The sequence below is a fragment of the Streptopelia decaocto genome (assembly GCF_964273445.1).
Source record: "Streptopelia decaocto genome assembly, chromosome: 21".
NCBI lineage: Eukaryota > Metazoa > Chordata > Aves > Columbiformes > Columbidae > Streptopelia > Streptopelia decaocto.
This window is the reverse complement of record NC_138676.1, coordinates 3,095,860-3,120,911: the sequence shown is the minus strand read 5'-3', so window position 1 is coordinate 3,120,911 and position 25,052 is coordinate 3,095,860. Positions and strand designations below refer to the sequence as shown.

Sequence of the window (25,052 nt, the reverse complement as noted above, 5' to 3'; positions counted from 1 at the left end):
GGGGTCAGCAACTGCAGCTAAAGCTTCTTTTGATGTTGCTGCAGCACTGTGTGAGCACAGAAATGTTCTTGATTCTGTTTCTCTCTGCAGAGATCGGCTGCACAGAGTCTCCCGTGAGCCCTCGCAGCCCAGTTTGTGACGCACTGGAACCGCACACCGACCAGCGCTGCTTCCCGAGCTCAGGGACGAGATAGCGGAGCAAATAAAGTGCAAAGCAACTGAACCCCTTGTGTCCGCAGCAGAAAGGAGCGGCAGGAGCTGTGCAGCCCGTGCTCCACAAACCCAGGCTGGATGTCCTTGGCTGCTGGGAACTATTTTGTTGTTGTTTTGGTGTGCGGTGTTGTATTTTGTTTGTTTGCAGGATTTCTTGGTTTGTGTGTGGAATGTGGGGGTTTTTTTGTGTGCTTTTTGGAGTTCTTTTTGGCTTGAGGTGTGTGTCTGTGTGTTTATTGTTCCCTCTGCTGTTTACCTGCGCAGAAAGCAGAACAAGCTCCTCAGTTTGCTGCCAACATGGGGTAAGTCTGATTCCTGCAGGTTTCGAGGTGGAAGCAGCATCAAGAACCACTTGGTGTGATGCTCCTGCATCCCCCTGGACTCTGAAAACACCAGAGCTCAGCTGTTAGTGTGTATGTATGTATATTTTATATATATATAGATAGATAGATGGATAGATATATAAATATATATAATATGTATATATATAGCTTAAAAGAAATATCTATCTCTCTCTATATATAATTTATATATATAGAGAGAGATAGATATCTATATCTATATAAAAATTATCTATATGGGGGGTGGGGCGGGTGTGTGGGGGTGTGTGGGTGGGGTCTGTGGGTGGGGGGGTGTGGGTGTGGTGTGGGTGGGGGGGTGTGGGTGTGGTGTGGGTGGGGTGTGTGGGTGGGGGGGGTGTGGGTGGGGGGTGTGGGTGGGGGGTGTGGGTGGGGGGGTGTGGGTGTGGTGTGGGTGGGGGGTGTGGGTGTGGTGTGGTGCAGTGGAACTGCTGAGTGTGGGAGCAGTACAGGATTGAAGTGTTTTTTAACTGAAGAGTGAGCATTTGTGCAGCAGATTTCTCAGGTCAGGAACAACAAGAACAACACAGAGTATTAGAAAATATCCCAGTTTATTAGAGCGTCTCCACATCAATAGAGAGTTTTACAAAATGCTGTATTTACAGGCAAGGGTGGGGCAAACTAAACTCAGCTGGAGTGCAGTTGTTTGCGGGCAAGGACCAGGCTACACAGGAAAATAAAGAAATAAAATCAGCACATTCACAAGTGACACTGTTGTGTTTTTCTTTACAAAAGTAAGGCGGCTGTAAGGTGGGTGTTTGGCACAGCTGAATGGTGGTGTTCTTGTTGCAGGGGCCAAACTCCAGAAACACATTTCAGAGAAGCTCTTCTGCTCATCGCAGCGAGCAACAAGAAGCTGCTGGAGCTCAGAAGCAGCCGTGTCAGCTCAACCGCAGCACTGGGTGCAGGTAAAGATGTTGTCTCCCTGCTGGACACCCCATTTCTGCACGCAGAGCTGGGCGCTGCTTCTCTTGGGGTGACACACACCACCTTTCTCTCTTTCAGGCCCCCAGCCCTGGACTCGCTGCCACCAGATGCCAGGAGAGGAGACCTCGGTGTGGAACAACACTCAGGGGTCCCCAGGGGGATCCCCCAACCTTGGTAAGAACTCCCCTTTCCCCCGCCACGACTGAACAGCAGAGAAAGAGGTGCGGACGGCAGTTTGAAACAAAGTGCTGCACTTAGGTTCAAAATCATGCTGTATTACGTTTTTCTGTCCCAATGAAGTTTGTCTCTAACCACAAAGTGTTTGTCTTTAAGTGTTATATCTTGAATGACTGCTCATTCAAGTTGCTGGGAGTCATGCTAACTTACCCACAAAGGGAAACTGGATTTCTAAGTTGGCAGCTGGGAACATAAAGGCCTAAATTAAACCATCAGCACCTGCTGCTCTGGAGAGGTAGAGTCCAACTTCACAGTAAAGGCCGGGGAGGAAATGACAATCCAAGGGCTCCTTAAAGTCCCGTCTGCTCTTGGATCCAGCTGCGCAGGCTGGTGAGGCGGCTGTAAACTCCGGGCTTGTTCCTCTGGGCGCAGCCGTCGCCCCAGCTCACCACCCCGGCCAGGAACATGCGGCCGCTGGGCTCCACGCTGACCAACGGGCCCCCCGAGTCTCCCTGCAGGAACAGTCGCGTGAGCACCAAACCGACAGAACGCAAATCATGTTACGTCACTAACTCCAAAGGCTCAAAAAACCAATTCTAAGGCCAAAGCTGCAAAACCAACTCTTAAGTCAGCAATCTATAATCCCCTGCCCATTCCCTCAATCAGTAACAAATTTACATATACTTAAACCAATCAATTAATTAAGAATCACAATGCCAGAACCAAAAGCAAATCACAGTAAGTCTATCACCACTAACTCCAAAAAGAATTCTAAGTCCAAAGTTGCAAAAATAATTATGTCAGCAATCTAGTTTCCTGCCCATTCCTCAATCAACAAAAAATTTACATATATCTAAACCAATTAAGTATGGCAATAAGAATCACAATGCCAGAACCAAGAGCAAATCACAACAAGTCTATAATCACTAACTCCAAAGGCTCAAAAAAATTCTGTCAGGTATCTACAATCAGCAATCTCCTGCCCATTCCCTCCATCAATAAAAAATGTACATATCAAGTATAGTAATATCTAAACCAATCACGTATGGCAATAAGAATCACTATATCAGAACAAAGAGTTAAACAAGCGACCTCTCTTGCTAACTAAGGCTCCCAGTAACAAAGTGGAGTGTGGTGCAGTGATCTCTTACCTGGTGAGATGGGTTTAAGTCTAAGTCTTGTGTTGCTGGTTTTCAAGACTCAGTCCTGCGCTGGTGCTGAGTCATTTTTAAGACCAAGTCCCACATCGATACAATTTGCTGCTCACGCCCGTTCCAACCCATTTGTTGTCCACATTGCGGAGGATCCATGTAGATTTGTTATGTATCAAGTGTGCAAATGTGTGTGGAATACTAAGGGCTGAGCAAACAGCTTGTGTTCCTAACTAAAGCTCCTCCTAACAGCAATCAATAAACCCGAGTGTCCCACCTGGCAGGCGTCCACGCCGCCGGTCAGGATCCCCACGCACATCATGCGCGGCGTCAGCTGGTCCGTCAGCAGCTCGTTGCACACCGTCTGGTTGATGAGCCGGATCTCGGCTTTCTGCAAGATGGAGGCTCCGCTGCCTGCCAGGAGGAAGCGGCAGCGTAAGGAAAAGCACCGAGTGTTTTTAAGCAGCATTTCCCACCCCCGCACGCTTCGTTTGGGCTTCGAACAACCGGGTAAATCACTGCTGTGACAACCTCCTTTTTTCTCTCCAGCAGGACCGAGACATGAACTTCATGCACTCCCAAGGGAATCTGATTCCAGTCTCAAATCAAGCTAATATATTTAAATTGCGTCCATCCAACCCGTTTTCTCTAAAAACACACACTAAGTATGTCAGTGCGGCCACAAATCCACTCACCTCCTTCCGAGGTCGCTCCCCAGCCCGTGACCCACAGGTCCTTGCCCACGGGGAAGTGGTGGGTGGCGTCGGGCAGGCAGATGGGCTGGACGACGGAGGAGAAGGTGACGGGGCTCTGCAGCTCCATCACCGCGATGTCGTAGTCGTACGTGTAGTCATTGAAGAACGGGTGGGAGATGATGCGCTTGATTTTCCGCGTCTGCACGTTGGCGCCGTTGCGGTTGCCTTGGTCGGTCAGGCCCAGGTAAGCTGTCCACAGGCTGGGGTCCGAGTACCTGCAAGAGTCCCAAGACATCCCAACTCGCTGTCTTCAACTGTTTCTCAGAGAAATCCTGTAAAAACGGGTTTTTTTTCCTATTAAAATGGCAAAGCGGGGCGGCCCGCCCGTACCTGATGCCCTGCAGCTGCAGGAAGCAGTGCGCGGCCGACACCAGCCAGCTCTCCGACACCAGCGAGGCCCCGCAGATGTGGCCCTGGCCCCTGACGTGCAGGCTGACCTGCCACGGCCATTCCCCGACGTCCGAGTTCTGCCCGCCGACGATCCGCGACTTCCTTATGTAGGAGCGGATCCCGCAGTCTGGGGCGATGGAGAAGTGGCACTTAGATACTCCTGCTCCCGTTCAGAACCTCCTTGTTGTTCCTCTCCCATGTCAGGGATGCCCAAATGCTGAATTTGCTAAAATACTTACTGCTCACGTCCATAAAAGTGAAGACAAACCCCTATATTGTTTGTGTAAACCCTCTTAAACAACACAGACACTCCACATGCTGCCCAAGAGCACCTGCCTATTTTCCAATCGAACTATTGCCCAGAAAAGCCCCAGGAGCTCTCTCCACCACACTTAAGTGTTTCTCTAAAGGGCCCAGCCCAGAAAACGGTGTCCCCCCGTTGCCCCGGGTACTCACTGCAGTTCTCCTCATCGGAATTGTCCTCGCAGTCCTGCACGCCATCGCACTCAGGATTCTGTTTGCTGATGCAGTGCCCGCTGCGGCATTTGTAGGTGTAATCCTTGCAGGGGACGGTTGCCTGGACCGCTGGACGAAGGGAGAAGGGTTAAACCCAGCGCTCAGGAGCCCTTTGCATCTCCCACCCATCCCCAGGACATCTCAACCCGTCAAAAAACACACGTCGGGATGAGGAAACCCGGCGGAGGCCGCGTTTGCCCTCACCGCTGCAGCTGCCCTCGTCGCTCCCGTCCCCGCAGTCGTCCTTGCCGTCGCATTTCAGCGTGTCCTGGATGCATTTCCCGCTGCCGCACTTGAAGCTGTCGGCCGCGCAGCCTGGGGAAGGACAATTTGGGGTGTTTCTACCCGCCTGTTTCCAGCACGGTGCTTGATTTTCTCAGCACCACTGTCCCCTTCGCCTCCCCAAGCCCTCGGCCCGCAAAGCACTCACTGCACTGCAGCTCGTCGCTGTTGTCGCCGCAGTCGTTGACGTTGTCGCAGACCCAGAATTTGGGTTTGCACCAGCCGTTCTGGCACCTGAACTGCTGCTCGGTGCAGTCTGAGAAGGGAGATACATTTATACACATATTTATATCCGAATTTCTATATATATTTTATATATACATAGAACCATACTAAAAAAAAAACCCAAACGTGGGCACTGTACATAAAATCTTTTTTAAAACTCAAACAATAAAAACAACTTTAAATGTTTAACAATTTTAATAAAGGTTCCTGTACAATGCTAAGCAGTTTTATTTACACGTAGGAGATGCAATAGGAGTAGTGTCTGAAATTACAGAACTCCTTAAAATTTCAACGGCAGGTAATGCAGAAAATACAACAGCATCCCATTCACAAATATTTTCAAGCGATAAATATGTATTTATAAATAGTGTGAATTTACAGCAAGATCAGGAACAAAAATCAGAAACAAATCTGAGGTTTGTTCCTTAGTCTATGCACAACCCATTTATCTTTGTGACTTGGGTGTTATTGTTTTAAATTTAATTTAGGTACAAGTGTGACTGTCATGGATTCAAAATGAGACAGGAAAACATAAGATCAGTAAAAACAATTATATCACCTAACTCTTCACATTAAATATTTTCATTACTTGGTTCGGTAACAAAATAATTCTACAGCATCCAGCTCAGCCAAACCCACAGGAGCCTTGAGGTTTAAATAGAAAAACCACCTTTCCAGCTGGGAGGGACTGGAAAGGGAGGGAGATCCCCCTGGAAGGGGCTGGATGAGCAGGACCCCGCAGCTCCTGCGCTGGCGATGATCCCAAATCCATCCCCACAAGCTAAAAGAAAACCAAATAAAGCGCAGACTTACTGCAGGACCTCTCGTCGCTGCCGTCCACGCAGTCCAGCCAGCCGTCGCAGCGCATGCTCCGCTCGATGCAGCGGCCCGTGTTGCAGGTGAACTTGCCAGGGCAGGCTGAGAGGGGAAAAAGGGGTAAAATAATATCTGAGACTTCCAGACGTCACCTCTACATCCCTTCCCCACAGCACGCGGCGTTCCCTGTGCCTGCCCACAGCACCCAGCACAAAAACACCTTTTTCTTACAACAGAGCAGGGATACAAGGAGGTTGGCAGGTAAACAAGACACGCTGCTATTCCCTGGAAAAGCACGCTGCCCAGTTTACGTGGCAGCATAACCACAGAGCAGGGCCGGCCTCCAGACCTCCCAGATCTCCCCAGTTCTCCCCACAGCCTCGGGGTTTCAACTCACGATCGCTGGAGTCGTAGGACAGGTACTCGGCGGAGAAGCCGGTGTCCGTGTAGGACAGGTCCGAGTGGAACCGCACCTCGATTTTGTTGGTCGTACTGGCCACCACGAACTGGGAGCGCTCCCCGCAGTACCTGTGGGGGAGAGCACAGACGAAGGGTCAGCACGGGCAAAATCCTCCTTCCAGCTCTGAACTGCCTTGTGAAACAACACTGCTCGCCGTACCGACTCGGTTTTTTGGCCCGGCTTCCATGAGCTTGTGCAAGAGCAAACCGTAAATGTAACAAAACGCATTGCAGAACACGACGCGATTCCCCCAGCAACGGAGATTTGCTTGTTTGAGCAAAACCACGCCAGATGTTTCTGCCTTTCTGCAAGGCAGGCATGCAACAAACCCGGAGTCTAACCCCCAAAACACCGAGATACCAGAGCAGCTCAACCCAAGCACCGTTCTGCCTCCTCATACCCAAAACACCACCAGAATATTTGTTGTCACAGTAAGTTTAAGGAAAGCATGAGGTGCCATATAACCAAACGCAGCCCCCCAACTCAAAAGGCCAAATCTGGGGGTCACAGAGCACTCAACACCCACCTCGTGCTGTTGATTTGCACGTAGTCCTTGGTGCAGGAGCTGACGGGGATCCCAGGCTCCAGCACGAAGAACATGTTGAAACGCACCTTCACGTTCTTTTTAGAGGGAACCTGCAAAAGGAAGCGGAGTCGGTGACGTGTTTGCTGGAGTACAGAAAATTTGGGGTCCACAGTCAGTGTCACACAGGGTTCAGGCCTCTCGCAGCCTTTTCTGTGTTAGGCACCAGCTCCTAGAGCCTCTAAGTCAGGCTCTAGGCCTGCGGGCAGCATCTGCTCTGAGCTCACTTGCACTGTCCTACATAACTAAGTTAATTTAACCAACTAATTAAGGCAAAGAGAGAGATCCCTCTTACCTCTATGTTCCAGACGCAGTCCATGGCTGGGGGATAATGTGCCGGGTAATAGGGAGTGGTGAAGGTGCCGCTCGCTCCTTTCAGAGTCCCACCGCAGACTAGAAGAGAAGCGGGGAGATGAAAACAGCTTAGAAATTCAGAGAGATGTGGTTACCCAAGCCTTAGGCAGGAAAAGCCAAGATGTGACCTGATTCCAGGTCTCCTGGAAACATCCCTGAAAACCAACAGCAGCCACAGCTGCCCACGCCAAGGAGAGGTGGGAACTGGCCCAAGGCTCTGCTCACCTTTCGTCTTTGGGAGCTGGAAGAATTCAGCCTTAAAGCCGGGGAATCTCCCCTCCTTGTTGGTAACCAATGTGACGAGCATGACGTTCTGGGAGGAGAGGAAGGTCAGGTTGTAGGAAGGGGCGTAATTCCCACAGAGCCTAGGAAGGAAGGGACAAAATTCATTAGCAGCAACTGCACCGAGAGCCTCTGAGCAGGGACGGGAGTTCAGTTTGCAGCAGGACTTCTCGGTGTCACATCACGCCAGGACTTGGTGTCGTACAGACGCCTGGTGGGGACGCTCACCTGACCAAAGTGTGGGGCTCCACGGGGCTCAGCGAGTTGTACACCTTGATGTGGTCGCTGTCATCCGTGCACTGCTCCAGCTCCAGCGTCTTGAAGGTCAGGCTGATGATGGAGTTGGCGTCCGCCCTCAGGGTCCAGTAGCAGAGCGCGTTGTTGGGGTACGGGCTGTTGGGGAAGCCCGGGGTGGTGAAACTGGTGATCTCCCCTTCCTTGGCGTGGAGGGCAAACACGCAGCTATCTGCCCAGGAGAGCAGGGCACAGTTAACAAGGAGAAGATTGTGCCCCGTCTTTCCCCGAGAGGTATGGTGCTTGTAATTCCTCGTCTGCCTGCAGATTGTCCCTCTTGCAGGGAGCACCCTCGCTTATTAACACCCACCTACAAAGTGAGAAAGGGCAACCAGGGCTAGAACTGCTGCTAGAACCTTGTGCCGCAGTCTGTCTGACCCCAAAGCAGCTCCAAGTCTGGTTTGCACCCATTATGAGACTAAAAAAGAACTGTACTTACTGTCCCGAGTGGAGTGAACAATGCTGGGATCAGCAGCTGTGGGAGAAAATAGATGGGGTGTCACCTTTGGGCTGTGGCAAGTTCCTCTGCACAAAGACTAAGAGGTCCCTGGGATGTGGTGGGGTCCCTCCCCGCACGCTGGGTCCTGCCGGGGCTCTGGGGATTCATCCCTGTCCCTCCCCAGATGGGCTCAGAGGAGAACACGGAGTGTCGGAGCGAAGGAGAAGGGTCCACGCAGCCTCCCCAAGGACGCACGGCTGTGAAAGCCACGTCCTTAAAGACACCCTTAAAGACAGCTCCCCCCTCCAGCCAAATGCGTCCCACCCCAAGTCCTACGCGGAGGGACGACGGAACCAGCACTCACGGAAAGCAACGACCGACTCCACCTTCAGCATGGGGTTCCGCAGGCGGGGGTTCCACCTCTGCACCAGGCTCTGCTTGTCCGCCATCGCCCTGTCCAGGCTCTGCTCCCGGTACTTGGGGACGCTGAATTCCGACCAGTAGTAGGCAATGACGCTGCCTTCGCTGCAGGGGAAAGGGAAATTACGGGGTGAGAGAAGGAACAGGCGCAGCAGGGCTCAAGTAGCAGGAGAAGAAGGAGCCAGGCTGCTTGATGAAGCACTTTGTAGGATGGCCAGGGGGATATCTCAATGATAAATTAAGCAAACTGCGCCCAGCAAAGGCCCCGGCGAGTCCCCTTCAGCGTTCATAGGGCTCTGCTGCACCATACCTTGATCTTCTCAAGATGTCTCCCCCAGCACAGAGCGCTAAGGACTGGCAGAGAATAATATGCATTTTCAAGTCACTTTTCACTGCCCACCCTTTCCTGTGTCACTCAGGCTGATTACTGAGGTGTTTCCATCCCCACAATGAGGGTCTACAGCTGTGTGACATCCCAGCATTGCCCTCCTCTGCTCCCGGAATGGGCTCTGGCAGCTCCCAGCGCTCACCTGAAGGCAGTTATCACCGTCTCTTTGTGGTACGGGCCAATATCTGGATGATTCATGTAGATCTCTTCTACCTGTAAGGTTTAAAGAAGAGCGTTCAGCACATCCAGAAGCGAGGAGGAAAGCTGTCCTGCTCACGGGAGGAGGGATGGAAGAAACCTCTTACCGTGCTCTTCACCTTCTTGGCCAGCATGACGAACTCGGGCGAGCTGGAGTTCTCGTAAGCATCAAGGAAGTCCCAGTTCAGAACCCGCAAGTGGCCGTTGAAAACCTTCCGGACGGGTGCGTTCCTGTCTGGAAGGCAACGGTTCAGAGTCAGAAAGAGCCGAAATCATGGCAGGGGGGTGGAAATGGTGTCATCCCCCCTTCCTGGAGTTAGAGAGGGCACATGTGAGCGATGCAGGATAACAAAGCTTTTCCATTTGGATGTCCTCCCAGGGTATCACCCTACACGCCATCAGACATCACACTCACATTTGAAGTGCCAAACCAGGAGGCCGGTGACAAGGGAGACGAGCAGGAAAACGCTGATGATGATGGCGACGACCACGCGCCGCTTCGGGCCCCGCTTCTCCATCTTCTTGGAGTTCATGGCAGGGAGGAACTCCACCCCTTCCTCCAGGTTGTTCATGTCCTGGGGGGGCAGAGAAGGCAGGAGGGTGGAAAGGCTGTTCCCAAACCTGGTTTGGAGAGGTCCCGCCACGAAGCAGTTCAGAGCAGAGCTCCCCATCAGCCCAAACTCAAGGCGCCAGCATCTCCGCACCCACCCCACGGCAGGACAAACCCTGAAGGCTTTTACTTTGCTTTTCTACACACGCCTAACTCCCTTTTAGACCTAATATATGGTAAACAGCTCAAGTAAACTTTGTGGTGAGGCCACGTGCCCCTTGTGACCATGACAGGTCACAAACCCACAATCCTCCAAGATCTCTACCTGCCGGCAGATGAAACTGCAGACAAAAATTCACCCCCGCAGAGCACTCGCTATGTGGCAGGTGTGTCACCGCAGCCTGTGGGGCACAGCACGCTATGAATAGCATTCCTATAAAACAAGAAACCAAACTACTTCCTCCCTTTACATTCAGATGACTCTCTGGATGTCTCTGGGGCTAACGCAGCGCTCCTGTATTTTTGCTTGAGATTTTCTCTTCAACACAAACACCAATTAAAAGAAATACAGCAAAAAACTAAGTTGAACGCACAAGACATCCCCACGGCCAGCCAGACCCTCAGGACAAGACATGTTGGCTAATTAAGATCAGGTTCTAAACGCAGCCACCCTGAAATGAAGAATGACACCCGTAGCGCACACGGGTGATGAAGAGGAGGTTTGTGGCAGCCCCACATCAGCTGCAGAACCCTCGGTGCCCTGGGGATTCGCTTTCTCGCACTTTTGGCTTACCTGCCCTCCATCCTTGCAGCCCTGCACCTCTGGAATCAGAACGGCTGCAGGCTCAGATGTTTCCAGCCCCGAGCATCCTCGGTACAGGCAGATTTCAGGGGCTCGGAGCTGCACTTTCCTCCCCAGAGCTTGCTAACACACGCTGGGAGAGCAAAGCACATCTTCTGCTTTATTCCTGGGGTAGGAAGGGATCTCTGCCTGCTGCAAACTGCCCAAACTACCAGGACGCTTCACTTTTCAGGCGCTGCCTTCCCGTTTTCCCCTCTCCTGAGCCTTACCAGCATCTGGCAGCTTCCTGGCCAGCAAGGATGCCACAAAGCAAAGTGCCTGACCAGCACAAATGCGCCGTGTTCAAATGCATTCCTGCGCTCCAGAATGGGTAACGTCCTCCCCGCCAACGTGATGCCAGGTCAGATGCTGCCTCCTGTCCTCTCTCAGCCCGCGGCCAACGCAAACAAATGCTAACGCCTCGGGTTACTTTGATATAAATGTCACAAGCTCCTAAAAGTCAGGAAAAGCAACCAGCAAAGGGGCTCCTGAGCCAGGCGATGAGCCGTCCTCGCTGCACGTCCCTGGCTTCACCCTCTTCATCCTTCCCAAGCCTTGCTCTGCAGGAAAGCCCAGCACTTGCACCGCTCCTCTCCTCCTTTTGCCCTGTTCCTCTCCTCCTTTTGCCCTTTTCTTCACCCAATCTCTGTCCTCTCCTCCCACCCTCCGCAGCCTCTCCTCCCTGCGGTATTTGCCAGAGGCCCTTTGTAAAAGAAAGGGACGTGGCAGGAACCTTACCCTACATTTTTGCAAAGTTTAATCCTCTGCAAACACTCACCAACCTACCAGCTTTCACATTGTCTGCTCTCGGAATAATCCGAATTTATTGCTCTTCCCTACAGCACGGGGAAGAAAAACTTGGCTGCTTGGTGAGATTTTACTGCCTAAAGCTGGGCAAAAAGAAACCAAGGTCCAGCACAGCATCTCTGGGGTGCCAGGCTGGTTCTGTCACCACCATCCAGCCAGCGCCAGGAGAAAAAGACCCAGCAGGGCCAGAGGATGATCCCATGGGGGAAGCTCTGCTTCCCATTTGGCTTCCATGGTCATACAGGAAAAGCTTGAAAACATAACCCAAGGGAACTTCAAAGCACAAGACACACAAAATAAAGCTTAAATACATACAGATATCCTAAATCAATAAACTCTTCAGTCAAGATTGCCTGGAGTCTCACAGGCCAACTTCGAGATAGCAACCTCGTTCACATCGGTTTCCAAGTCACACAAGAAATCCCCAAATCAGGCAAAGAGGAGAAACCAGCCACAAATCTCACAAGCATCGCCCTGTTTGCAGCACCAAACCCGCCCAGCACTTCCGATACTTTGCTGCTGTTAGATGTAAGGAAAGTATTTAATTCTCTTTTAACATCCGCAGGAGCCTGCAGCAAGAAAACAACCTTGGGGCTTTAAAAGATCTACCTGTTCACACAGAACCCCTTCAGCCCTCTGCAAAATACCCAAGTTTCAGTTTTACCAAACACCTGCAAGCAGGAGACAGAGCTGCGCAAGGCCAGACTGCACAACACAGCGGCTGGGGCATTGTAACATCCTCTTGGAGCTACAGGTTGCGTCTTTACCAAGAGAAAACTCTTAGGAGTAACTACTCAGTGTGATTAAATCAGAAGGAAAAAGCAGCTCCTCTCTGCGTCCTACACAGACAAACACATGCTCCTGCAGCATGACCAAAGGAAACTAAGCAATAAAATTCACCATCTGATCTTTCTTTGGACCATTTCTCTGCTCTTCTTGGAAAAAAAGGATGAAAGAACTTAAACCTGAAAGAGTTTACAGGACGCCTTTGCCACTCCGTTCGTGCTCCGAGCCAGCAGCGACAGCCACAGCACCAGGAGCAACTAAAGGAGTGTGGGGACTCCTGGGAGATGATTTTCATTATTACTCCTGTACAAGGTGCATAAGGAGACGCTGTCACTCACCAGAAGTTACGCAGTGATTAGAGGCAGATACGAGACTGGATGCAAAGAGGTTTCCCCCCCGCCTTCTGTTCTGTACTCCAGATCTTGCACTCTCCCATCCTCAGACCTTCTGCACATCATTACATCTGTACACCTTTTGCACACCATTACATCTCTCCACCTTTTGGACACACTTACATTCTCCAGCCAACCTGGACACTTGCGTGGAGCCGCCTTGCAGAGTTGTCGTCCGCCGCAGCCTGGGGTAAGCAACGAGTGACCCCTGCAAACTATCTTCTCAACCCAAGGCAAAGGATCTGAAGCATCCCCCAAACACTCCAGGAATGCCAAGTTGGGTCATGCCGAGAAGATTTCAGATGAGGTGCCCTGTCCTGACCTCTGAGTAAGAGGCTGAATCTTCCCTGCCCACGCTCAGCACAAAAAACCACAAGTTTGAGCTTAGTGCCAGGCTTGTCTGTGCCCAAAAACTACAGCTCAGCCTCTGCTCACACACTCACTGTGCTGCACATCCCTTCCCTGCTGCTCCTCCTGTTCGACGGGGAAAAACAGCTCCCCGGTGGGGCTGGGCACCATCCTCGAAAGCTCAAAAGATCATAGATAAATCAAGGAAAGATGATTACAGTTTTAACTTCCTTTAGCTAACAGTTGCTGCACATTTGTCTCGTACTGAACAGTCCATTGCAAGGGCAGATGCAAACCAGAGAGGATCTGAAAGCACATCCTGCTCTCACCTTGTCCATGATTCCCTGAGAAAGTCTCCGGCTCAAAGTGACTCCAAGTCTGACTCGTCCTTCTTGAGGAAACGACTCCGATAAACATTATTGACAGAAAACCTGCCTTGATATTCTCCCCGCCCTAGTCACAGGTTCGGTTACTTCCTCCTTGCTCTGAAAGACATGGTCCCATTTCTTCCACGCCTTGTTCTTCCCTGGAGTAAAGACTCCATGAGGAAGTGTGGGACGGGAACGGGCACAGATGGGTTTCTCTAGCGCTTGCAGGGCTCCTGCACACATCTCCTTCGTGCAGGGAGCTCAAGGAGAAGCTCTGTGCGTGAGCAAACCCTCCCACTCGTCCTCCGCCAGCCAGCCCCACGATGTATTTTTAGACAGTGATCGTACTCTGCCAGACTGGCCAAACCAGATGCAGAAGTGACTAATTCCGCAATTCTGTCGGCAGGAAATTCGGCAGGTGCTCGGGGCCGGCAGGGACTGCCACAGGCAGCTCTGGACAGGAGATGCTCACTGGGATTCCAGCTGGGATCAGCATCTCCCACGGAAGCTGATTTCTGGCTTGTCTGGTGGTTCCAGCAAGAACACAAACTTGGAGGTGGCCTGGGGAGGTCTCAGACAAAGAAGAGTCAGCAGGCAACACGGCCCGACTCTTGCCGGGTAATTACACCCTGCATGTCCGAGAGACAATTTCCACCTCCCCTTTACCAGCCACACCTGCCTCAGGTGGTGTTCAATAAAAACTAAAACAAATATCACAGGAGAAATGAGAGGAACCAAATCCATCGCCTCGTCGACGATGGCGTGGCCCAGAGCCTGGACACCCACCCCAAGCCTTTGAGATCAACAGGGTGGGCTTCTGCAAGAAAGAGCCAAGAAAGTTCTGTTTTCCAATCCTGAGGTTTCCCAGATCATACTGAAAGCAAACACCAGCTTTGTGGTGTTGGCATAAGGGGAAACAGCCTGTTTCCTATAAGATTAAAAAAAACCCACCAACTAAAAGCTGCTGACATATGGTGTGCACAGCATGGAGCTCGCTTCCCAATTCCTGAGATCAGCTCTTGCTGAAAACCCTCATACTCCTCCAGGAAGAGATCTGATAACAAAAATCTTCCCAATTCTCTTCTTATCCTTGGTAAGAAATACATGGAAACAGCACACACAAGAGCTGAGTTTCTGTAAGGCACGTCCATGCAGTGTTGCCCCAACACTGAAGAAACTTTGCCAGCATATTATTTTTTCATCTTCAGTTCCTTATTAGCAGCAATGATGCTATAAAACGATGACATCAGAGCTAAGGAGGGACTCTGAAGGGACACGGAGTCCTCCGCACTGTCTGCCTTCCGGGCACAGAGGGCAATAGTGAAAGACCCAAGTCGCACACACCTATTTCACGCACCAACTTCAACCTCAGCCCTCTACAGCATTAAATCGTCTCGTGACCACTCTGAGTCATACGAGAAACCGAATTTCTGTAGGTTTATTGCAGAAGAAACTCGAGTTAATGTTTGCGCAGGACAGCGCGGGCTACGCTTGCTGCCCCGCACCAGGATTATAAGCGCAGTAGCTCAGAAAAAAAAGCCATCACGCTTCTAATTGTGTTTCTGTTGTTGCAGAGACTTTTATATGCAAGATTCAGCAGTTCTTGGAGAGAAGTAGGAAATAAGGCCTATTACATGTAGCTATGAGCCATGAAATTCCTCCCTACAACACGCTTATGTCCCCAGACGAGAAAAGAGACGCCGCAGATGCAAATGGCTTATTTAAAAACACTCCTACATCTTTCCCGGTACAGAAAGTACCGTCCGAACAACAAACACGCCCTCCAGCAGCCGCACACAACCAGCTGGGCTCCAGACCTCGCTGCAACACTCCATGCGCATCACACTGCACCCACGCTCTTGACCGACTCTTACAGCTTTGAGGTGGATCTGGCCCACAATATTTGAATGTTTAGAGTTAACAACATGGGGAACAGCAGCACCTCTGACCTGGCAAAGCCTCTGTCTGCCAAATCAATCAGTATCAGCTGCTCCCTCCTCCGCCCCAGCCCATATCTGGGGTATTGCAGTACATCATTTGAAAGGCTGCCTTTGGATGGAAACGGCACATTCTACCCTGGGCAAGGCAAGAACCTTTGCTCTGATGCTTTCACAACTCTCTCGGTAGTTTTACAAAGTGATCTTTTGTTTGCTGAGCAAAGGTCTGGTGTGCTCTCGATTGGCCTCAGCCCTTTTTCTCGTTGTCACCTTCCTGATCCCTGTTTGGTTTTGGCACCCACAGCAGCAAAACTGGCCTGAGCAGCAGCTCACCCATCAGACATGACCCAAGAGAAAATCTCTGCACCTTTCTGAGGACGAGGAGCAGCTTCTCACTGTGCCCGGCTCCCTCTCCATCACAGGAGGAGACAGGATCATTGCAAAAAACAACTCACGCTTGTTCTGCCGTCTCATTTATAGGAAGCCAAATCCAACAAGGGACAAACCGTTCGGGCTGTTCACTGGTCCTCCCAGATCAGATCAGCTCCCTCTTGAAGTTATCAAGGGGGAAAACTGATCCAGAACCAAAACAAAGGGAAGACACACCAGTGCACAAGCCTTCCTTTAGCCAGGAGAACAAGGGAACAGGAACAATCACACTGCATGCAACGGAGTCACCCTGACCTGGCCAGGGAACAAGGAGCTGGAGCTGAGCAGTATCAGCGAGAGCATCTCCTTCCCGCTCCTGGCAGCTCTAACACACACACAGACAGCCGGGCTGGAGGCAAAATAAGCTTTTTCTTGCTGTAGGCCAGCTTTCTGATGGGTGCTAGAGCTGCTGGCTGCTCGTGCTGCCAGATAACAACGCTAAAACCTCTGAGACCCACCCAGACAGACAGCCCACAGGTGAGCTGGAACACGCTGCTGTCCTGCTTTGATCTAAACGCCTGGTTTTAAAACAGCTCTGTGGCACAGGGCGAGCTCTGGAGGTGCAACCCAAACCCAACAGTCCCTGCCTGACCCGCAGTCCCAAAAACCAAGACCATGGCTTAAGCTCGCTCAAGTTTCAAAGCACACTGATAACGCACTGGTTAATTAATGAAGCCCCAAAGCTCTCGGTTAAAGTCAGACCTGCTAATGGCTGGAACAGGTTTAGTTAGATCTGTTGCTAAACAACCCAGACTCAAGCGCTGCAAACAATTCACCTTCGTGTAGTTTAGCTTTACCCACACCCCCAGCACATAGCTTAAGCCGAAATCAAAACCATCAGAGATATTTTAGAGCTGACACCGAGGTGGTCTAACACGGGTGGGAATTTCCCCTTTCCCAAAGCTGATTTGTCTTTTCCTGCTCCTCTGGGCTTGGCGGCATCCCCCAAACAGGTTCTCCTGACCTTACCCGGAGCAGTAGGAGCTTTGTCGATCCTGACCTGAAAAGCTCAAAGGAACCCGAGCCAGCAGAGGCCGAAGCAGCATGGTGAAAAGCTGATGGCTTTTGGGAGACCCCCACCGCCTTCCGGGTGCCGTCTCACCTGCACTTGGGCGCTGTACCTCATGCTGGCAGCCGTGGGGCCCCGCTCCATGGCGAGGGCGGCTGGCGTGGCCGGCTCAGGCTGCCATGGCTCGGGCGCTGCTCTCCTGGGCTCGGCACGGCTCGGCGCGGCTCGGCACGGTGCCCAGCCCCTCCTCTCCGCAGGTACGGGGAGGCGGAAACACCCATCGGGTCCCCCTGGTGTTCCCGTGTCCGGCGTTCGTGGGAAAACGAAGGAAAACGCCGTGCCCAGAAAGCCAAAAACCCCACTGCATTGCCCAAAGAGACCTTTTTGCCCTGTGCTTTAAGTAAATGAAACCCGAGAAATCTGTCTTTTACCAAGAGAAGCCACTCCACAGTCAGCAGGAGGGTTCACTAGCGCTCATGGACACAACAGTTTCTAGGGCAAAGATTTATGTACCCAAGGTCTTACGGCTTTCCAGGTGACAACAACTATCCTGCTAAGAAACCCCGCTGCAAAGAGGGCACTCACCAGCACGCACAGGCACTTCGGCCCCTGGGACAAGCTGTTCCCAAAAACATCTGGGAAACTGAGGGGCTGCCAAAGCAAAATATTCCCTTTATCCCAGCCTGAAACCTGCTCTTAGATAAGCTGCAGCACCTTAGGAATGAGCTGAGACATCCTATCAACCAGAAGAGACCAGATGAAAAATGACAAGGCACACAGCAGTACAGCAGGAATTGCACGTGTATCCAAATTTGGCACTCGGGGTATTTCTTACATATCAGCAACAGCTCCTGGGAACTGATGGTCTAATATTAAATTGTGCCCCCGAAGAAGACAAGGAGGGACCGACCTGGCGTTCTGAGGATGCTCTAGGGCAGGTTTGAAAGATGGTTTTTAACACTGAAAACTGCGATTCTGACAGTCTTACTCCACCATTTTCCTCCTCTTGGAAAGATGACTTCCCCACCACGCTCCAATATTTAGATTTCTCACAATCACGAGTAAATCAAGATTCAACATGGCTGGACCAACATCATCTTTCTTGGAAAGGATCTTCCCTTCTCTGTCTTATATGGGATAGTCTATACCAATATAACTTTAAACCAGCTGCATCCTGCTCTGAAACTGATTGTTTTTCCCCATCTGAACATTTAAACTTCCCCGAACGCTGTTTCTGGTGTGCCAGGAGCTGCCCACGGACACGCAGGTGCTTGCTGGGTTGGTTACCTTTGTTTCCCCTTGCTCTAGAATGTCTCCTGCAGAGCATAAGCTTTGTGTTCCTTTTGCAGGTGTTTCTCTGGGGTAAAAAGAGCCAGTGTCAGGTCTCTGATCCTGCTGTGTTCTTTTTAGGTGAAAAACCCCAGGGAAGTTCTGTGCTTTTGCAGAAATACTTCTACCACCGGCTTTTCTGCTCCATTCTGCCTCAGCCACCAGAATCCCACTCAGGCTGAGCACCGCACAGCAGGAAGTACCTGGGATTTCAGGTATTCCCCTTCAAAAGGCGGCTTTGTTAGTCAGCCTGCTGGAACCGCCCGCTGGCTCACGTCAGGAGCTGCTCTCAGCTCTCTCGCTGATGCCCAACCCTGCCCAGAGCTTCAGTTCTACAACCACTCCCTACCTGGCTGACTGACTTAACATTCTCCCCGTGAAACAGCAGATTTTAGGTATAAAGCAGCTAGTACGAGCTCAACCACTGTTTCTGCAATTTTCTCCTCTTCAATATATCAATTCGCCTCCTCCGGGCAGCTCTGGGATGTGGCCAGTGAGGGCAAGATGCAAACTCGCTCTTTGAGGCCTAAGGTGTCTCCTGCAAAGATCCACCACTCCGGGTTCACACAGAGATGCAAATGCTCAGTGTTTTCTGTCATTCAAGCCACTGACATTCTACAAACTAATTCAATAGCCCAGCTGGCTCTTTGAACAAAGGGATGCAATCACTGTGGGGGAAAAAAAGAAAGCAACACATGTACTAAATATAAAATATTATATAGCTGGGAGGCAGCTGGTTTAGAGCCCAAAGGGATGGGATTCCCATCCGTTTCTTTGCTGCCAAAGCAGTGATTTATTTTGTGGCCGCGTTGCTAAATCACCGCAATAGATGGGAGCCCCCTTTCTGGGCACTGTACATCCCCGAAACATCAAAGCAGCAATTCCCAATGAGCAGTTTGCCATGTGCTTTTGCAATATGACACTTCCATGTGTCTCTCTGGTCTGACCGAAGGATGCTGAGCCCAAGCCATGTCACCATCAAGAAAGATGTAACCGAAGCACACAAAAATCAAGCCACTTACCCACGTGCGATGGCAGCAGTCAGCAGCAAACAAAGCCTCTTGTTTCGTCCAAATTGTATCAGTTCCTCAACAAAAGCTGTCACCTCCTCCTAACGTCGTCTCTTTGCATCAGTGTGGCCACCACAGCATCCTGAGAGTAACAAGTCGAGGTTTAACACGCCTTTAAGGAGGAAGGAGAGCACTTGCTTTAGGTTCCATCTTTGTCAGAACTGTGTGCAAGTCCTAAGAGCTAAACAGCTGTGAGCTGGACCCCCAGGAGAGTCCCGAGGAGACACGGATCAGCTGCAGGAGCAGCAAACCCCGTCTGAACAGGCAGGATATTTCCACATCAGCTCCCAGCCCTGGGCATGCCATCCACGTGAAAAAAAGGAAGAACGTAGCTGCTTACACAACGAATGCAGGGGAAATATCTTCTGGTGGAGGCAGTTCCCAGGAATTGTAGCTCTGCAAAGCAGCACCATCCATCCAGTGAAGGGCTGGGTTCGGTGACAAAGAGTTTTCCTCCCTGCAGCCTTCCCAAGGAGTCTGTTCTCAGTGTGACTCCTAAATTCAAATTTCACCGGCAGTGCCCTCCCACCCAGATTCCTGCCAGACAACCCCGAAACCACCCCAGCTCAGTCTGCACTTAAAACATTCAAGCCGGTTGGGCAACTTCCACTGTGATACAAAAGATTGGGAAAGAGATAAAGCTCACAGGGTGTCCTGTTACTTTGCATTCCAAAGAGTAAATAAAAGGCTGATTCAGTGGGAGGAGAGGAAAACGTCATCCAGAAGCTCTGTGGTTTCCAGCTGAACCGGCAGCCCCCTGAGAGCAAAGGCGAACACTGGGTACCGGCTTATCATCTGCACAGGGTCCCTTCCTGCTTTCAGGCCCGAGGCAGGTTGTCTTGGTGTGATTCAGCCTCTCCATCTGTAATGCAAGGAAAATAATTACTGACTGTGGAGAATGGGACCTGTAAAAGTTCAGTGAGTTGCCCTCACGCTGCTTGGAGGCACACCCGAGAGGCGGTGCTACTGTTCACGACTACTGCGTAATCTGGACGGGAATTCATCCTTTGATCTCAAAGGCTTCTCTCAAGAGCTCTGGAGTGAGAGTCCTGCTTCCAAAACATGGCTTGGGTTGTCCTGAACTCATGAAAGCCAAACAAAGGGCACTGGGGACCAGCTCCATCATGTGGATGAGACAGCCAGGAGCAGCAAGGAAAGGATGTGACAGCGTGCAACCAGCTTGAAACGAAAAAATCCAGCCCCAGCCCTCCAGACAGCTCTGAGACGCACTTTCAGAATTAAAGGGGATCATTTCTTGTGCCTCTGTATTGCCAGTGGACTCCCAAGGGAATCCAAAGCACTAGAAAGCACACCAGAGGATTTAAGCTTGCTCCCAGGACTATACTATGGCCTGGGTCTCCCTCTTGAGCCCTGTCGTGGCTTGTGAAAGCAGAGAAGCTCTTTTGTGAGCTCTGAATCAGCATCAGGAGCGTTTGCCAGCGCAGCAGCAGAGTGGACAGGCCTGACTGCCTGCTTTCTGGCTCCCGTGTTTTGAAACCAGCTGCACACTCTGACACACCCAAGATTCCAAGTCAGTTAAGGTCCTGTCTGCCTAAGGAGCTGCCAATGTATACGCTGAGGCCGTGACTTAGCGGGGAAAGAGATGCAGACGATGCGATGAAATTGCTTCTCTTTGGTTTAGCATAAACAAGTAGAGCTGACCCATGTTCAAGTGCCTTGCCACCTTATTTTCCACACAAAATAGAAGTTCAGACATTGTGCTGGTGTTACCTCAGCTGTTTGCAAGCCAAAAAAAGTATGCAGCTTTGAGTTTTGTCTTGTTCCACTTATTTCCTTCCCTCATTGGTGCAGAGGACAAGGGATGTGGTGTGTAGTCGTTTTTTTTGCCATTTTATGGCAAAAACAGACAACCAGCTACCTGATGTCCTCCCAGCAATCCTGGGTACATGCTGTTAACGTGCTCAGCCTGAAGCAGGAAAACTGGTGATGAACTCGCCTCCAGCTCTCAGTCTGTCAGAGGTGAGCAGTGATACGCGCGCTCCCCGATGCTGCGAGTCCTGGCCGGGATGAGCTGGCAGGCTGGGTGAAACGTGCTGAATCAGCCTCGGAGACCTGCTCCAGTCCATCTCCACCCCGAAAAGCAGGAGCGCTACAGATGATGTCTGTCTGGAAACTCCCCTCCTCTCAAGACAATCTATTCTAGTGTTAAGGTGTCCGCACTTACTGTGGGTTTTCATAAAACCCACCCTAAACTCAGCTTTCGAATTGCAAAGGACGCCCCTCTCTGACCTTGGGGTGCGCTCTCTATTGGTCACAGCTACCTAAAACACAAACTAAGCTTTCATGTTGCCCTTCAAATAATAAGGTGCTATTTTTGTGACAATGAAGAACTTTGGGCTTTTGGAGAAATCCTCAGCTTTGCACATTAACACTCCTGCCCAGCTGTCCTAGTGGAACAACCACCCAGGGGAGTTGGTGATTTCTGGTGAGCTACCAGCTTCCCACACACAACCCTGCGCCAATAAAACCAACAGAAAGAGGAGCCTCCCTCTCTGCTTCGCATCACCTTTAAAACCCCTTCACAGACGTTTCGGGGGCCAAACAAATTTGGAAATGCACTTTCAGGACAGAAACCCTGTTAAAAGCAAACTTTGATACAACAGTTTACCAACTTCTTGCTTGTAATTTAAGGCCTGTTACTAACAACCCCAGCTATGAAACAGAAGTTATTTCCTTACACGAGCAAAGCAGCGCAAAGGGACATTGATAATTCATAAAGCCGCAGTGACTCAAGGGCTTCTGACTTACCATACCCATCATTTCACTGTTTAACTGAGAAAACAGGAACAACTCTCACCATCGGCTGACTTACAAGCAACTTGCTTAAGCACTTGAAAAATCCTCAGTGCAAATACTTCATTTTTGAGTAATCGAGCAAATTTTTCTATGTACAGAAGCATATTTTTGCATGCATGTCTCATAAATATCAGGCAGTCATTTTTTTTGCCAAGCACAAACTGAAAATATTTTCCCTTCTTTACAAAAATTCATTTGGAATGATAAATCAACACGTGGAAGTCACTCACCCAGTTTCAGACGATGCCGGTATTTTTGCAGGTCCTCATTTCCAGGTCCTTCTTAACAATTCAAGCAGTTATCAGTGCAACAGGGAAACCAGCACGACCTTCGGCAGGTTTGCTCCTCTGTTTTCCAGGCTTTACTCCAGGTCAGCGCATCCACTTATTGATGCTCCTACTTGTATTTTGTTCTGCTCTTTCTTTACCTGTTGTTGTGAAACCACCTGACCCCGGAGCTCTTCAGGACCTGCACGTTTCTGCTTCAAGGATCTTGGTTCTGGCAGGTGAATTATTTTGCTCCGAGTCTTGCAAACTGCAGGATGGTGAGAAAATGTAATGTTACAAAAGAGAGATGTAAGGCTTGCCAACTTGATTTGGTTATTACTTCTAGGCATAAGGAAACAAATTCGTTCTTAAAATGCTTACCTCTGATGTAGCAGGTTTTGGGTCTCAACGCAGGATGCCATGTACAAGATTAATCAGTGTTCAAGTAGATTAATCCACGTTGAATGGGTCACGTTACACAAGATGCGTCATCCCTAAATTGAATCATTAAGAGCCCAAATTTGAGCTACTCATCCAGAATTCCTATTATAGTCCACAGAGAGAGATGCTTATACCCAAAGGTGATTCATCCCACAAGAAGAGCCCAAGGGAGGTCAGATGAATTGCCCGAGGGAGGTATCAGTGCCCGCAAACACAGCCTAGGGTGAGCAATTCAGATTTATTTATCTAGAAGTTCAATGTACAAGTTAAAAAAGGTGAATCCAACTGTCTCTGGATGCCATAATTTCCCTTTTGCAAAGGATACTGTTATTTTATTCCTTGTTATCCTGAGTTATTCACTGGTCTGTAGCAGGGTTGAGAAGGAAGGGCAGGGTGGGAGCAAGGGTACCCATGGCTTGCGAAAACGATCCCTTGTTTCAATAGGTGTTCACAAAACTTGCATTAAACGATGATGCCAAGTTTGTATTCAAAAAGCTTTATCAGCTGTAGTGATGCTATCCCGAGGCTTTCAACCAAATCGTGAACTATAAGGTCCAGCATAGCACTGAGGATCACACCACACCTACCCACATAAATACAATTCCAGTAAATCTCAGATTAAGATAGATTGGTTGCTGTGGGGCAACTACAGAATTAAACCATGTTTCTGTTGCAGCATTTCCACCTAGGACACAGCAGCACGTTCTCCTTTCACCACAGCTCTGCCCAGTCTGCAAGATGTCGCTATATTTAAGGTTGTGGGGTAAAAGAATTTATTGTGATTTTGTTCTAGTTTCTGTGGTTCGGGTTTGCCATGTGAAAAGTAGACAGGTTTTTATATTTGCTTAAAAACTGTGTCAGTGGCTTCAAGGCGTCTGGAAAAGGAAGACCAACTATAAGCAATGGGCAGTTGGTGTGCCATTAACTATTAGCTTTTGAGAAAGAACACTTTGAGCAACCCCAAGGGGAGTTCACTGGGTTATAAGGGCCTCCTGCTGAGGTGTACAAATAGTGATTTCCCTCATGATTTAAATAAAATGGAGCAGTTGTTACAATAAAGGTCAGAAAGGCTTTAAATGGCCTGTGGCAGTTTGTGTAGCACACTCAGCCCTCATAAGCAATGATAACGTGATATTCTCTTGGGGGAAACAAACATCTAGCGAGCATCTCGCTGTGAAGAAAACAGGCTGTACTTCCATTTTTTAATTAAAAAAGGTAATGGCAAGGATGCATCAGGCTGAAAGCCCCTTTGGTTTCAGGCAGGACAAACAGATGGAAAATGGGTGATGTCAGAATAGTATTTTCTCTAGGGCTCCTTCCTGTGTGCTCCTTGATGCAGGTCTCGCTGCACTGCTCATCTGGAACACATCTGTCATCCGAGGACACAGGAGCCACCACTTGGAGCAGAGTCCTATTTAAATACATCCTCATTCAGTCCCAGCACACACCAAAAATACCAACTTGAGCTCCCTCTGCCCTTCAGCCCACTGTGCACAAGTTAGAGGTTACCTACTAAAACCAAGGGCTTTTTACTCGCAGTGCCTTAAGGGTTAGTTTTCAACCACAGTGGAAGCAACTCATCAGACAGGTGGCAGCTGAACCACAGAACAGGCTCCACTTTGTTCCTGAAGGCTGGGAGTAAACAGGTATTACTTAATCCAGCATGTGGTCCTTTGAAATAAGCAGCCCACTGATGCTCTTTCCCCAAAAATCCCAGACTTCAAAGGCAAATGCAAGAGGCTTCAGCAAAGCCAATGGTTTAGCAAAGAGTTATGGAAAAAAGGAGATGGTGAGGAGCTGAACAGCCGACTCAGAAACTGAGCAGCAACAACCTGAGACACACTAAGCTCATGGGATTAGATGCAGGTTTCTTGTTTTAATAGTGTGTCCAGTGACAAATTCACGCAGTTAAGAGCAAGAAGATTCGCAGCAATATAAGAGGCTTCACTCTGTAACCACCTTTCAGCACTTGATTGCAGTTTTTGAGACTGAGGAACTTTATTAATTATGAACAGAACCAACATAGCAGGATTGTCTTGATTATGTTTTGAATATCAAGGCTCTTTCACATAAGCTATACCAGGGAGTTGCTTGTAGTCTCTTTAATTTCTTATTTTAACTTCACAACTGAAAGGACTTAAGAACATCCTCACCTCCCTCCCGAACCACATCCTTTCTGCTGTCTCCTTTGTCGCTAAGTCTTGCTTATTCAACACTTTGCAGCCCGCGCTTTCTTTTTCCTGAAATACCCGATTTCCTCCAACCCTCTATTCTTGAAATAGATTACATCCAGTAATGTATAACTCAGTGCAAACTACGTGTTAAATAAACTAAAGACTACAAGAGAAAACAGGTTGAAAAGAACCATCTTACACAGACAATGGACAATCTGTTAGCCCTTGGTAAACTAGATAACCATTGTGCACAAAACCA

General features: G+C 49.9%; 1 protein-coding gene across 4 annotated transcripts; it reads right to left on the bottom strand.

Moving 5' to 3' along the window:
• Nucleotides 1-1,660: 1,660 nt before the first annotated feature.
• ST14 (ST14 transmembrane serine protease matriptase) lies at nt 1,661-24,459 on the bottom strand. 4 transcript variants are annotated; one of them, XM_082070277.1, is made up of 22 exons: nt 22,560-24,459; nt 22,143-22,446; nt 19,436-19,957; nt 19,048-19,207; nt 9,645-9,804; nt 9,337-9,464; nt 9,174-9,244; nt 8,588-8,748; nt 8,224-8,259; nt 7,719-7,956; nt 7,434-7,573; nt 7,150-7,247; nt 6,798-6,907; nt 6,209-6,339; nt 5,809-5,913; nt 4,919-5,026; nt 4,693-4,803; nt 4,429-4,557; nt 3,913-4,099; nt 3,523-3,797; nt 3,105-3,241; nt 1,661-2,188 (listed from the first exon to the last, which is right to left on the bottom strand). In XM_082070277.1, the coding sequence occupies exons 5-22, from the start codon at nt 9,799-9,801 to the stop codon at nt 2,027-2,029; spliced, it is 2,484 nt and encodes an 827-aa protein (XP_081926403.1). In that variant the 5' UTR covers nt 9,802-9,804; nt 19,048-19,207; nt 19,436-19,957; nt 22,143-22,446; nt 22,560-24,459; the 3' UTR covers nt 1,661-2,026. The 4 variants fall into 4 exon arrangements, with proteins under 4 accessions (XP_081926403.1, XP_081926405.1, XP_081926404.1 ...); XM_082070279.1 differs by lacking the exons at nt 19,048-19,207; nt 19,436-19,957; nt 22,143-22,446; nt 22,560-24,459 and adding exons at nt 10,573-10,747; nt 10,851-10,905; XM_082070278.1 differs by lacking the exons at nt 19,436-19,957; nt 22,143-22,446; nt 22,560-24,459 and having other exon boundaries at nt 19,048-19,329.
• Nucleotides 24,460-25,052: the final 593 nt, after the last annotated feature.